At 36.4% G+C, this 15,895-nt stretch overlaps 1 protein-coding gene across 17 annotated transcripts in view; it reads right to left on the bottom strand.

The window, feature by feature from the left end:
* Positions 1 to 15,895, bottom strand: part of CEP63 (centrosomal protein 63) — a 39,056-nt gene that overhangs the window by 2,960 nt on the left and 20,201 nt on the right. For 12 of the 17 annotated variants that reach the window (XM_019748155.2, XM_019748123.2, XM_019748132.2 and 9 more), the window contains 8 exons: positions 14,381 to 14,494; positions 11,568 to 11,801; positions 11,187 to 11,323; positions 10,177 to 10,314; positions 7,248 to 7,362; positions 6,166 to 6,363; positions 4,614 to 4,700; positions 365 to 570 (listed from right to left, as the gene is read on the bottom strand). In XM_019748155.2, coding sequence (XP_019603714.2) covers positions 365 to 570; positions 4,614 to 4,700; positions 6,166 to 6,363; positions 7,248 to 7,362; positions 10,177 to 10,314; positions 11,187 to 11,323; positions 11,568 to 11,801; positions 14,381 to 14,494 — 1,229 coding nt within the window. The remainder of the gene's footprint in view (positions 1 to 364; positions 571 to 4,613; positions 4,701 to 6,165; positions 6,364 to 7,247; positions 7,363 to 10,176; positions 10,315 to 11,186; positions 11,324 to 11,567; positions 11,802 to 14,380; positions 14,495 to 15,895) is intronic. The other 5 variants (XM_074312869.1, XM_019748177.2, XM_019748187.2 and 2 more) reach the window with 3 other exon arrangements.

Below are 15,895 nucleotides of genomic sequence, written 5' to 3'. Positions count from 1 at the left end.
CTTATAGTAACAGCCTATAATTAACTGACCAAAAATACAAAGGAAGCTTTTTATAAAAAGCCAGCTTCTTATGGGGCAAGTGGGGTAGCGGAGGTGGCAGGCAGCATGAAAAGGCTCAGAGAAATAAGGATGTTGTTTATACCTACATCCAAATTATCTAAAACAAAAGCTTAAATGAAAGTGCTATATAACTCCCTCCATTTGTTAACCTGATAGTAGCTTTACTTGTGCACACTGTACTTCAGAATTAAATATACAGTCCTTTGATGAAAATTTAATATCTATAAGTAAGAAATTACTCTCAGAGAAATGAGAATTACATTACAATGATACACATTTTAAATAAACTGCAAAGAAATTTTACTTGAACTCTGTATTCTTGAACTCAGGTGCTCTGCTCTGTGTTGGATTAAACATCCTGTCATGATTTTTGTTGCACATGTGAGTAGAAATCTCCAGTTTAGATTGGGTATCCATCAAATCTTTCTGTAGTTGTTGATTTTCAGACACTAATTTATTTAATGCCTCAATATAATTCTCCTGGAGGTCTGCTAGTGAAATCTCTTTTGCCTAATAAAAAAGAATACTGGCGTCACATAATTTGTATAAGAATACTTGTGAGCTATGATACTGCTGGTAGAAAACTTTTTTTTTTAGTTGTAACTAGTTCATCTATGGCTTTACTTTGGAAAAAGTACAGATTTGTTTTTGGCCCTCTAAGACTGAGAGAGCAAAGGGGTTCTGTTTCTTATAGTAAGTGGGGTGCAAAGTTGGAGCACAATGGGCTTTCCTGATATATATGCAAGGGGCAGGAGGAAGGCTCAGAACTAGCACAGAGGAAAGCTGCAAGTGAGAATCAGAAACAGGGAAAAAGAAAGGTAGCAGCCATGGGTTCTTCAAAACAGATAGGGTTGAATAGCCCCAGAACGCCGTGGAAGAAAATCAAGAGACCTAGCTCAAAGGAAGAAATTGAACAGAATGTTCTAAAAAGGAAATCTGGAAGCCGGCCCGGTGGCTCAGGCGGTTGGAGCTCCATGCTCCTAACTCCGAAGGCTGCTGGTTCGATTCCCACATGGCCCAGTGGGCTCTCAACCACAAGGTTGCAGGTTCAACTCCTCGAGTCCCATAAGGAATGGTGGGCTCCGCCACCTGCAACCAAAGACTGAACACGGCACCTTGAGCTGAGTTGCTGCTGAGCTCCCGGGTGGCTCAGTTGGTTGGAGCGCGTCCTCTCAACCACAAGGTTGACAGTTCAACTCCCGCAAGGGATGGTGGACTGTGCCCCCTGCAACTAGCAATGGCAACTGGACCTGGAGCTGAGCCGTGCCCTCCACAACTAAGACTGAAAGGACAACAACTTGACTTGGAAAAAAGTCCTGGAAGTACACACTGTTCCCCAAAAAAGTCCTGTTCCCCTTCCCCAATAAAATCTTAAATAAAAAAAAAAGGAAATCTGGCTGGAAGGGACAACTTTTGAATAATTACTCTCTGGCCTTAAATACTTTTACATACTGTTGGCACCTATTCTTGTGAAATAAATGTGGACATGATAAAGCAGTGGTCAAGTATAAGGCAGGAATTACTACTCTGATCTTCTGAGTTCTGTGATTCATAAATTTTATTGTTCTTCAAGTCTAGGTGTTTTCTGGTAATACAGTACCTAGAAAAAAAGTAGTCTGCACCATTTTTGCCTAATGCCAAAATATTTTCATTAGCATTCTGAAAAATTATAGTAATCTTGTTCGGAGTTTAATACGATGTTTAGCTTGGTCTTTTTTGTAAAGAATTCTCTGAAAATAAGCTGATAAAGAGCGGTTTGACAAACGGAATTTGCCTAACAAAAACATAAACTTTAAAATACAACCTTTTAACTATCTGTGTACCAGTAGTGATAATCAGTTATAAAATCTTTTCATAAGTCATCAATGCCAGTTAAAATCTCAAAAAACAAAAAATTTGCAGAACACAAAAATTAACTATTGTCAATTTTTAAATGTGGTAAATAATTTATTTTATCAGAGCTATTGCTTTCATTATTAATTTATTAAAATAGTTATTTAACCCAAACATTCATTTGTAAAAAGCAATTCCACATTCCTGGTAAAATGCAAAAAGACACTTTATTATAACTATTCTTAATATGTACAACATGTTCAAACTGAGTATACTTTCAAAACCAGAGGAAGTTTAAACTGCTGACACGATTTTCACCAGCCAGAGTTTGATGTCTGATGTCATTAAACATACATACTTTTTTAAAAAAAGATAATGCTTGCCTTTGCGGGGCACATCTTTTTAAATTTTCTCAAATTTGTTATTTTATTAACAACAATTACAGATAAATGAATATGAAAGGTAATATAAAAACTGTGTAGCAAACACACACCTGGCTGTGTAAAGAAAGGACAGTACTTACACTGTTAAATGGAAAACTAAAGCTGAACAGAATCTCTGGTCATAGTCTGGCTTAAGCACCCCTGAGAGTTCCCAACCCTTATATATGAACAGGTAATCACTGCATAAGAGAAGATTCTCTCAGTCAGGTATTGCCAAATCCTGAGTCTGTTGAAGATTCTGTGCTGTAAACCAGGTTAGTTCTTGGCTTTCTCCACTACTACCGTGTTTCCCCGAAAATAAAACCTAACCGAAAAATAAGCCATAGCATGATTTTTCAGGATGACATCCCCTGAACATAAGCCCTAATGCGTCTTCTGGAGCAAAAATTAATATAAGACCCAGTTTTATTTTCAGGAAAACCCGGTAGCTTAGTACTGGCTTTATTAGGGCATACAGTCACTTTCCTTCCATCCATCTACCCATCCATCCATCCATCCACACATCCATCCATTCATCTTCTCCCTTACAAAAGTTTAATTGTTGTATCCTTTCCTATTTTTCCCATCCTTGTAGGTAAATGCTTTAAAATTAAAAATCCTTTCATTATAGTTTTAGAGGGTTTGGGGGAGGGAGCAAGATTAGATGCATATTTTCATCTGCCACCTTAAATGACAGCATAATATTTATAGTATAGAAAGCCACAAGTTAACCATCACTTTACAGATTAACATTTAGTTTATTTCAAAATTTTAGATATTGCAAACAACACTGAAATGACATTTCTGCACATTTGCTCCTATAGGATGTGTTCTTTGGGAATGCACACTGATATGACCTTTTGGAGAATTACTCAGCAATGACTATCAAAATCAGAAATACACATGATTCAGGAGTTTATAGGCTATGTATATTTACAAGTTTGATGTATATTGCTAAATTGTCCCCTAGAAAGGCTCTATCAATTCACTTTCTCATTAACAGAACATGAGAGAGCCTGTTTCTTTATATTAATGCCAACACTGCACTATATTAGTTTTTAAAAATCATTGTCAATCCAACTAGCAAAAGAATATTTATTTAATTTTGACTATTACGGAGGTTAAACAGCTTTCCGTGTTTAGTGGATTTTAGTACTACTTCTATGCATTATTCATTTATGTCCTCTGACCATTTTCTACTGGATTATCTTTGTAGGAAATACTTATACATTAATATCTTATATTAACCTTTTATCTGTTTATAAATTGTTTTCCTCCAGTCTATCAGTCTTTTTTTAAGGGATCTTTTGCCATTTAGAAATTTTACCTTTTTATGTTGTATAATTCCTTATGTTGTAAAATTTTTTATGGTTTCATGATGCTAAGAGAATCTTACCCTTCCAAAATATTATAAAAAGTCCCCTGTATTTTCTTTCAGTTGAAATTAAGTATTCATTGAGTGTTTTGCACTTCTTCCCACCCCCGCCTTCATCATCCATAACTGTGAAATTAGAACTACTTGGGAGCAAATGTGGCACTGGGTAACCTATATCTTTGGAGGCACAAATTCTCTTGGAAGTACATAAAAAAAGAATTTCTGCAATCTTTGGACATTTGCCCTACATCAAGAAAAGATGGGTCAGAAGAGATGGGTCATTTTGCAAATTATAAAATTTATAACAAAATAGTTAAAAGAGCATCGACATTGTTTATAACTCACTATTAGCTAATGGTGCTCTCTAGTTTCATGGGAGCTTATACACATTTCTTACCCTCCCTACTAGATTATTTTCAATTTCTTAAAGGCAAGAATCCTTGTGTCTAGTACATCATCAACTAAAATGCTCTGAACATAAAAGATGCTGTAATATTTGATAAATTAATTTTATCTTATAGAAATATAATTAAAACTAAATTATTTAGAAGATAATACACTTACACTGAAAGACACTGTAGGCATAATAATTACAATAATAATTACAGCATCTAACACCTACTGGGTTCTTAGTAAATGCCAGGCACTATGCTAAGCCCTTTATATACATTCTCTCTATTGAGAACATAGACTGTATATGTATTTTCTCACATACATAACATTATAAATATCCTCACGTTGCTGGAGTGGAGAGTCATACTTTGCTCACTTCCATCACTGTTTCGACATATTTTATTTGAGAAAGTTTCTGCAGAAGGATCATTCCATGTTTGATCTTAACTCTCTCTTTACAATATCAATATTTACAAAGTGATTTTTTTCAAGGCTAGGAAAGTACAAAACTTAAGTTCCTACTTATGTACCTCGTGTAAACCCGATTTCAATTTCATCACCATTTCAGAAAGATGATGATTTTCTAACTTGAGTGACTCCAGCTGGTCCAAAATCTCCTGAGAAGGGAAAAGCAGAAAAAACAAGTAAAAAATAACAAATAAATCAAGTACATCTTACAAAATTATTCCACATGTAATTTCCATTAGGCAAAGTTACATTCTTTATTGATTTACAAGTATATATATATAAATATACACAAATACATATATATTTTTTTTTCTAAAAGATGTTTTAAAAGATGTTTCAAGATGAATTAATGCATGTGTAATTAAAATATTATTATAAGAAGAAGAATCAGTTCACTGGGAAATCCCTACCCACTCTCCTCTAATTTGGTTTCTACCTCGAACATCATGTGGATTATACTCCTTTAACAAAATAACACTTTATTTTCAGTCCTCATTCTCCTTAGTTTTTCTGCTTGACCATTCCTAATTGCAAAGAGTCCTGTCTTCCCTGGCTTCCTGCTTCCTTAGTGAAATCTGTCTGGTTTCCTTCCTTATTGCTACTTTTTTTTTTTTTGTAGCTCCAGGCCAACACATTTTTTCACCCTAAATGAATAGTATCCTAAGTTTGGTTCAAGTCTCTGCTCTTAATACATCATGCTTTCTCATTATAATCTCTAAGTTTCTCAGGCAGTTTAAAACGCCAACTTCATGTAAAGACTTTCACAGCTAAAAGTCTTACTCTGATTTTAATCTTGAACTTCAGGCCTTCTGTGACATTTGACTATTAGATAATTCCATATGAAAGTCCATGCTTTATCCCAAGCCAAATGTGCCGAAACAATGTCCCCTCTGTCAGCTTTCCTATTTTGTACACCTTTCATACAAATTCACTATCTTCCCCAAGTGTGCCCCCTATGCTTTCTCTATTTCAGTAAAAAGCATCACTTTCCAATCAGTTGCCCAAGCTGGAATCCAGTGACATCTTTGCTTAACTCTGTCTAACTCACCCTCCCTGTCCAATCAAATACAAAACCCAGTCAGTTTTACCAGCCAAATATCTCCAGAATTCACCCATTTCCAGCCACCTCCCTTGCCCACTGCTCAGGCTGCCATCTTACTGTTAAAACAGAATCTAAGTGGTCTCTTTGCCGCCTTCCTTCTTCCCCATATGACGACTGTGTAGCCCTTCTATCCTGCTTAAATACATATGCTAACAACACTCAAAATAGCACTCACACTCCTTAACATGCTGACAGGGCCCTTTAGGAGGTAGTGCCTGCTTTCCAGCCTCATCCTTTGCCACTTGCCCCACTTCCACTTTCCACTCCAGTTTGTCACAGTGAACATGTCACACTCTCACCACACACCACGGAAACAGTCTCTTTACTTATCTGTGTCTACTCTCACCTCCCCACCAATCCTCACTAGAATTCTTGTTACCCAGCCTAGCTTCAGCTCAAAGCAGGTGTCTAATAAAAATTTACTGAATTGAATACTATGGAAATTATATCTTTAATAAATTCAATCTTCCAAAACAAACTTCAAATAAAAAGGGGTTTTGTTCAATTGTCACCTTGTGCTCTACTGCTTTTTCTTCTGCCTTTTGTATCTCTGCTTTGAGTCGCTTTTCCATGTCAGAGGAAGAGCTTTTGGCAGAAGCAATAGTGATATCTCGCTGATGTAACTCCCGAGTTAGTTGGGAGATTTCCATTTTCATTCCTTCTAGTGCAGAACTGTAACTTTGTTCAGCCTGTAAAATCTGTGCTTGCAACTACAAAGAAACAGAAAGGAAAGCATGAAAAATTAAGAGAAAGCATGTAGATAGAAAAATACATTAATAGTTAAAATAATAAGGTAATTTTTACCTTACCTCAAGACATGAATATTTCCCTAGATTAAATCTGCAGACATTAGCAATTTACCAAGTTGCATATCTGTACTGAAGGTCAGCTAGTTACACCCACAATCTCAAAACAGGGAGAGATGAGTTATTCAAATACTAAGAACTAGTATCAAAGTCCATGCATATATTAATTTAGAGGACAGCACCTGTGACATTCATTCTTTTTTTTTTATTACAAATCTAAAAATTTTGCTTATATGGTTTCCTGGTCCACAGAAAATAAGAGAAAGACAAGACGAAAGAAAAGGGCTAGAATTAATCTCAAAGAAGTAATAAAAAATATGAGTCAGCAGCCAAGACAGCGAGGGCCCATTCATGTGGAGACAAACAGCTCTGCATACCTCAACAGCCAATAAGAACATTAACTACGCCACAGCATAGAAGAGAATACATATCCAAAACCACCTTTAGTCGGTAAGAAAATATTAAATGCTAGTGCATATAATATCTTTTTGCAAGCAGAAAAGTGTGTATCTTTTAGAAATATTTTCATAAAAACATGCTTAAAATAAAGTTTTAGAGTTCAAAGGGGGGAAGGCTTTAATTATCTTGAAAATATTTGTATGGCATCCCTGAGGATGCCAAAGAAAGACACTTTCCCTAAGCATACTCCAGGTGCTCCTCTACTCCTGAATATCAAGTAGCCCTTTGAGATACTTTTTTCATTCATTAAAAATAACTCCTATAAATTCCCAACCCACAGCTCAGTCCATAAATACAAACTTTGCAATCCCAAGCGTGCAGATTTTTACCTTCTTAATCTCTGCCCTGTACTCATTGTTATGTACTTCCATCTTCTTCAATTCCTCATATTTTTCCATTAGTTCTTGGCTCAGCTGTTTACATGTAGTACTCACAGATTCCAAGCTGTATGACAAAAATAAGTTCACATATTTAAAACAACAAAAACACTGAAACACACAAAATGAATTATCTAACTTACCTTTTTGATGTCTAAGACACATCTTACACATTACCTCGCACCTCAAATTAAAACTCATTTCCAATTTCCTTATCACCAGAGGTAGCATAATCCAATTCAAGCACTTTCTGTGTTTACCTATAGTCTTTCCTTCTGCTTAAAATTTAACTGATCACAAAATTCTAAAGATTACAGCAACTTAGCAAATTTTTCCTCTCTAGTTGTACGGGAGCTGCCATCATAATCTAAATCTTCACTACACTTAATTACAATTCCATCCTACACACAGCTGCCAGAATTATCTTCTTTAAAGAGTTTCCAAGTTGTCACCTTTACTTAAGAATCAACCCCTTATCAGATGTAAGAACCTCAGGGGCACCATACCCCTCTTATCTCACTGCTCATTTCTGGTAATAAAATCTTTTTGCTTCTAAATCAATAGGCTTTACTGTCTGCCATGTTCCATTTGCTATGCCTGATTTCTTGTCTTGTCATATACCACCATTTCCATGACCACAAAGCACCTTCCCCTCCCGCCTGTCAATGGAAGGTCAACACCCTTTCTAGAATCAGATCAACATTTACCTAAGAGAGCTACCCCAACCCTCATTCCCCCAATCGCCTTAAAAACAGATTTTTTTTAAAAATGTTATTTTTCAATTACAGTTGACATTGAATATTATATTAGTTTCATATGTATAGCACAGTGGTTAGACATTTCTATAAATTACAAAGTGATCCCCCCAATAAGTCTAATACCCACCTGGCACCATATAGTTATTACAATATTATTGATTATGTTCCCTATGCTGTACTTTACATCCCTGTAACTATTTTGTAACTACCAGTTGGAAATACAGTTTATTTTCAATTTTTATAGATTGAATATAGACATTTTCTAGAATTTTCTACCTTAAATCTTCTACTTTAAATTACTCTTAGGTCCTTTAATGTGTATATTTTGTCTCTTGAACTACAAATTCTATGATTAAAATAATGTCTTTTACTTCTTAATTCCCCTTTAGCTTTGTCCACCATTCCCTCAGCCCCTGAATCCCTGGGTTCTAGACTGTTCAATACAAATACTTAGTAACTACCTAGATTGTTTTACCAACATAACCAACTTACCAGGTAAGCTATCATTCAAAAATACCATCTTTGCAATACAACAACACAAAAACAATTATTTAAATTGCTCCAGGTCCTGTTTTAAGGAATATTTTGTTAAAACTGAAAAACATAAATAAACTGTCTAAAAGAATTCCTTTTTCTGGTTGTCTTTTGATACAAAAAAAGAATTTTTTAAAGCCACCGTTTTAGTACTGAACACTGGTGTTTGTATCCATTTATTCCAATTTTACCTATTTCTAAAAATCCTAGAATGCTCATTTATTTGGTACTTAGTATGTGATTACAATGTGTCAATCACCGAGTTACAAAAATCAAGGATAACCGAGTCCTATCTACAGGTGGGAAACTCGGGGTCTAAAGAGACTAAGGTATCCAGGGTCACACTGCAAGTCAGAAACAAGGGGCAAGCCTTCAGAGCCTGATAAGAGCATAGTAAAATATACATACATGTGAAAGATTACTCAAAAGCCAATCAATGGAAAATCTATGATAAAAATGTAAAATTAGCTCTATTGTCAAAAAAATTAATAAGCTTTATTTTATTCAATCTAAGGTGTGCACATATACCTCAATAATGATAACCAGGAATATCTTAAGTATTCCAAGATGAAAAAGAAATACAACAAAAACTGGGTATGTGTGTATAGGCATGCATATTTAACATGTAAAGAAAATACTTGTCCAAAAACAGAAATAAAAATAAAAACAAAAAATGTATTACTTAAAAATAAAAAGGTAAAACAGCAATTTTTTTGTTGTGTGTTTCCGTAAAGGCTAATACTTTATATATTTTACCTTTTAAGACACAGAAAATGTTAGTCTACAAATGACCATGATTCATGTTTAAAACAGAGTATCAAATTCTTCCCAATCAAAACGTTCAGAGGTATGACAAACAAAAAGCTCACAAGTATGACACCAATACAAGTAAGCTAGGCATGATATAGCATAAGTCAGGATTAAATTAACACCCAAGGAAATAGCAACAGCACTTCAGAACAGAAATGAAGGACTACCTTGTACCCAGTGAGACCTCACCATGAGCAGCTCCAGTGAGGTGGCTGGTAGAGAGTAAAGCTATTTAAAGGGGTTCTACACAGGTGAAAGGTTGAAAAAGTACAGACAATCAGTACAGACAACTCTGGAGGAATTTGGTTTTGAAGGAGAGCAGAGAAATATGGAAGTAACTTGACGGGGATATAGAATTAAAGGAGGGTTTTAATTTTTTTTCCCAAGATGGGAAATATTAAAGCATATTTTATACCAGCGGAAATGATTTAGCAGAGAGGGAGAACTTTATGATGTAAAAGGGAAAAAAAACTGCAGAAAAGTAACACAAATGGAGTTTTAGGAACACAGACATGTCTTCCATCAATTAATCCACTGTAACAGAATATGGGCACAGATACAGGCAGACTGGTAGACTTGGTGGCAAAAAGATTAGAAGTTCTCCTTTAACTGCTTCTGTTTTGTCATGAAGTAAGGAGTTAGGCCATTTGTGGATGTTAGAGGGAAAAAAACTTATTTTTTTCTCTAAGATGATTACATTAGTTTACTTCATTAACAGGATGATCAAAAGTCATTTTTAACGACTTAAACATTTTTGAAATGTGTATATAATTATTTACCTGCCTTCCAGTCGAGTCACCTCTGCCTGTAGAAGTTCTTCACTGGTGTGGGTAAAATCCAGCTGGGAGAGCACACTCTCTAGATGCCCCTGCTCTTGAGAGGTGCACATCCTGTCTGGCTGAGACTCCTCTGGTGACCTAGGAAAGGACACAAGGCATTTTCTCTTTGCGAACAAAAGCAACATGCAACCCATTCACATTTCCCAACTGTTTTTGGTAGGGAAAGTCTTTGGAACTCTTCAGTTTGTCTCCTGCTTTATGAAAAGAAAAATGGGAGAGTAAAGAGGCAAGAGATGATGCTTCTCAAAAGTCAGCAGCAGTTTACTCCTTTCCCAACTGGAATTTGGCTTGGTTTTCAAGGGAAAAAGACAAAATGACAAAAAATCACTTTGTTGACACTTCATTCCTTGAGTCAAAGAAACTGGAAAATTACAGGAGCGTTCTCACAAGAATAGAAATGTGTACCAGACTTAAATAAAATGAAATAAAGGAGTATAGCTCCTTCTACTTCTTTCCTCTACAAACTTCATAGCAGTCATTCGTACATAGAAATAAAATCAGCCTTAGGAGTTTTTTTAACAGCCATCTCAATAGCTGTTTTAGCAATGATATTGATGATAAACAGCTAATAATCATGGCCTATTTTTACTAAGGAAGGGAGGCCTTCCAGGAGAAGTCGACTATAATTCATTTCATATTCAGAATTTCACCAACGGTATGGACTGACCAAGGAGTTTCTAACTTTCAAAACATCAGATTCTCTTGGTTCGGGACCCAAACTGGAGGCAGAAAAAACTAACTGCACAAAATTTTTTAACACTACAAAAATTTAACTCAGAAATTAAAACTGAATAAGAAAACCCATAATACGATCAAACACAAAATTATGAATATTAAAATTGGTGCTTAATGTCAAAATAATATTATTAATAATATTTAAGATTAATAATATTTGTTATTAATTTATTAATATTATTATTAATAAGAATAATATATAAGATTGAAGATACCTTATGGCCTCTACTATGTGCTGAGTGTTGGTTGCCTGTGATTTTGCTTGTAGCTTCTCCTTTTGCATTTTTGCCTCATGAATGAAATTTTGAGACTGAAGAGCTGCCTTCAATTGTTTCTTTTCTTCCTGCAGAACCTGCAAAATATTCAGAAAAAAAGTCAGATGTTATTCCAATTTTTCTATTTCAAGAGAAGCAAGCCAGGGAATCAGACTATAAGCTACATAACAGAGACAATATCAATACGGTTATCAATATCTGATCCACTGGCTATACAGTAGTGAAGAAACCATAGATTTTGGCACCTACTTCTAGGTTAATTATTCTCTCTTGAAACATGCATACATACCTTTCCCCAATTATGGAAAGTTTAAAACACACCTCTAACAGTTTTTCAGATTCCCTCAATTTCTCTTCTTTTTGTCGTTGCTCTTGCATAACGGTCATACTGGTTCCCACCAAGTCATTGACCCTCATGGTGAGGCGCTCTATCTCCAGCTCATTGGCACAGATAGTGTCATTGGCCCGCTCCAGCTTACTGCTCAGGTGCTGAATTTCCGACTGGCTGGACAGCTCCACAGACTCTAACTTCTGTTTCCGATTGGCAAGCTGAGCCTAGAAACACACAGATGACCAACAGGTAAAAGCGAAATACTAAAAGAATAATCAGTGAATAAGGAAAACTAAAATGAAATTGAGTTTTACTTCCATAAAAACATAAAGCATTAGCTCATTAAAAATATATAATAACCCATTCATGGTTTTAAAAAAAACAAAAAACCTCTCATGAAAAAAACTAGGAATAGAGGGGAACTTTCTCAACTTGATAAAGACTATCTACAAAAAACGTACAGCTAACATCCTACTTAGTGGTGAGAAACTTGAAGCTTCCCACTAAGATCAGGTACAAGGCAAGGTTGTGCCCTCTCACCACTCCTTTTCGACATCACATTGGATGTCCCCGCTAATGTAATAAAGCAAGAAAAGGAAGTAAAACGTATGCAGATTGGAAGGATGAAACAAGATTGGCAAATGGGTTGTTTTTCAATGGGTATAGAGTCTTAGTTTGGCAAGCTGAAAACTTTCTAGAGATTGGTTACACAACAGTCTGCATATAGTTAACATTATTGTACTATACTTTTTAAAACGGTTAAGATGGCAAACTTTAATGCGTTTTTTACCACGATAAAAAACAAAAAGATTGGCAAAATGATGATAACTATTAATGCTGGATAACAGGTAAACAGAAGTTCATTTAAAAGTGTTTTGTTTGTGTTTTTTTAAATGAGGACCATAGAGCACTGCTACATACTGAATCACTAAAAGATTTGATTTTGTTTGGTTTGCTAAAAGATAGAGAAATATATTATAAGTAACATATTTTGAGTACTAAATAGAATAGTTTCAGTTTAAACAAAGATATCAGAAGAATAATTCAAATACCCTTAGAAAGGAAAACAAATGTTAGCTTTTTGAAGATTTATTATTCTTGCCCTAGCTGAGCAGTGGTAAATAAAAACCTCATTTTTATAAACAATAAAGTTTTAATTATGCAGAAAAATCACAATGGAAATTTTAAAAAGTATCTGTAACCAATAATAAGTACACTTCACAGGTGAACAATTGAGAACTAAAATTTAAAACTCAAATTTCTTTTTTGCCAATATTAAAGCTATAATTAGAATATAACAATATCTTATAGCTATTTATGTTTGTTTAGGGTTTTAGTTTAGGTCAAAAAACTCAGGTCTAGACAGCCAGGATTTTATTAGTCCATTCCAGCTGCAGAGCTTGCTGCAGCTTTGAAAATAATTTTCTTCCTTGAGATTGTTGTGGGTTCCTCCTGCCATTCTAAGTGGAATCATTCACAGCACAGCTATTCTTGGTAGTTTATCAGCCAACTGATATTTCAGGAGGATGATCAAAAGCCAATACATTACTGAGACTTAAAGCAGAAAATAATGAAGATTGTTTAAAAAAAAAAAAGCTTCCTTCCAGTTCTCTTAACTTATCCAGTCTATTCCTTCCTTCTATAAAACTGAGATAACCACCGATCTTGACAGATTATCATATTAAACACATAACATGGAACTATATGTTCTAGAGAACGGCATGTAGAAGAAGCATTGAGAGTGTCTAGCACATGACACATGGTCACAAATATTCGTTTCCCTCTACGTTCATTTCCCTTTATGTTCCTGGCTTTTAATTGATAAAGCAAACACTGTGTCCTAAGAAGAAATATTCCTAAATTAGGTGCCTATTTTTTGGTTTTGCTGAAGCCATTAATTCTTCCTTAAAAAAAGGTTTCTGGGGCCAACCCGGTGGCTCAGGTGGTTGGAACGCCATGCTTCTAACGCCAAGGTCACTGGTTCGATTCCCACATGGGCCAGTAAGCTGCGCTCTCTACAACTAAGATTGTGAACAACGGCTCTCCCTGGAGCTGGGCTGCCCTGAGCAGACGGAGGTCGGTGTGAGCTGCTGCAGGCTGCTGGGTGCTGCTGTGGGCTACCGTGTTCTGCCAGGAGCAGTCGCCAGGGAGCTGTGTCCTATACAACTAGACTGAGAAACAACGGCTTGCGGGGAGGGAAGGAGGAGCACAAGAAGGGGGGAAAAGGTTTCTACTAGTGTTCTAAAAAGTGTTTCTGTTGACACAAAGATACTACTTTTAATTAGTGTGCATGCCAACCCAGACGACTCTCTCAGCGTTTGTGTCCAGGTAGGCTAGCTGAGGCTCCCTGGCTGAGACGCCTCAGCCAAAGGACCCCAGCTGTCACAAACACAGAGCAAGATGCCGACAGAAGTAGAGCCAAGGCAACAGCCAGAAATAGCCTGAACAAGTAAGCCAGAGACCCAATAACAGAAACAAAGGAACGGGGAAGGAGACGGAGAGAGAACAAGCATAGAAAGAGAGAATCGGCGGGAGAGGAGCAGAGAGCAAGATTAGGAGCATGAACATGAATGTGAATGGAGAGCAAGCATGAGAATACCAGATGCTGACAGAGAGAGAGAGCAAGAGACAGAGCATGAGGGAAGAGGTAAGGAAGCCAGGGAGGAAAGCCAGCAAGCAAAGAAACAGTGGGCACGAGGACATGAGTGGACATGATGCTAGCACACGTGTACTAGCATTAAGCTAGTTCAAATTTAATCAAAACCCTTCTGCCTCTCATTCTTTTTAAATGTCTTAAACCTACCTGAATTATCTCTGACTGTTCAGCCAAAGCTTTCCTTTGTGCCTCCAGAGAAGATACTTGTTGCTGATAAATCAAGCGTTGCTTCTCCCAGTCCAGTGATTTTTGACGAAATTCCTGAAGAGGCAATTAGGTAACTTCTAAGTGCTTGCCCTTGCTGTCACTGCTTCGCAGACTCACTTTCACTTTAAGTTTTCCCCACATCCCTGGGTACACACGCACCTTTCTCCACAGCAGGAGCCCCATTACTCACTTAGCTGATGGAACTATAGAGTAATACTAAATTCTTTACATACTGTGCTTCGGGATTATCTGTCTTTCTAAGTTTAACAACCTTACGGTAAAGACTATGAAACACAGAAGCTAACACTGGGTTCATGATGATTTTTCATAGATTTGCTGCCATCTAGGGTTGTTACAATTTTTTAGTGATCTTTCAGAAAACTGATGGCAAGATAACTAAAATCTCAAACTATGATTATGGATATCCCTCACTACCCAAATTCTTGATATCCAAACCCAGGAATTGAACAGATTCAGATAAATTTTCAGAGAAGTCCCTTGGCCCAATTCTTACTTCTCAGTCTCTAAAATTCAAGAACCAAACAGATCCAGATAAAACAATATCCTTGATATACAAATATTTACTATCTCAACAGGAGAACTACAGACTTGAATAACAAGGGAAATCTGTCCCAAATTTTAACAGATATTTGTAACCCAAAGCCAAACAGTTCAAAATTAATGATGGAGCAATGGTAATTTTGAGTTGCATGATCAAGAAAATGAGCCCAATGTTTATGAAAATGGGGTACCATTTAGTACCCAGTTGAGGTGAGTGACCACACATTTAAAATGAGGCCAGTCAGCATGATGCTTTTCTCCACCCATGTTCTGCCACACACGACAAGTAGAGAGTGAGCAGAAAGCTAGATTTATGCAGAGTTATGATTTTGCCAAGTAAATATGATGAAGCAAGAAAGGGGCACAGGAACTGAAGGGGAATGTAAGAAATGTAACCACAGAACTGGGTAAGGATTGGTAAATGCAGATACAAGGTAGATATGGAGCAGTGAAAAGGTGGCAGAATTCAATCACTTTAACAGATGGGGTCAAGTAATTATTGAGAGTCAAGGGACTAGAGAAAGTAAGCTGAAAAGACAGGGATGGTAGTGAGAGAATGCAATGCTTACAATATAATTCTAGGAGGGGTGCGAGTGTTGGTAATGACACCTAAAGAATGGCAATGGGAATAGGTGGATGAGACAGGGAGATCAAAATATCGATGGAGGAACGAACACCAAGGAACTCAAAGACTGGAATATAATAAGCATCATCCCTGTGGATACTCAAAGCCTCAAGAATCAAGGTAAGAGTCACCTTGGAGTGACTGAACTGGGAGCTGAAATCTCTAAGCCAGGGGAGCAATCCAGGGATCAGGAGATGACGACTTTGGTTGTATGTACATTGGTTGGTGATGTAAGCGATGGCATGAAAATTAAAGATGGGATTTTTGAG

Source organism: Rhinolophus sinicus, linkage group LG10 (assembly GCF_036562045.2).
Source record: "Rhinolophus sinicus isolate RSC01 linkage group LG10, ASM3656204v1, whole genome shotgun sequence".
NCBI classification, from domain to species: domain Eukaryota; kingdom Metazoa; phylum Chordata; class Mammalia; order Chiroptera; family Rhinolophidae; genus Rhinolophus; species Rhinolophus sinicus.
This window is presented reverse-complemented; position numbering and strand designations above follow the sequence as displayed.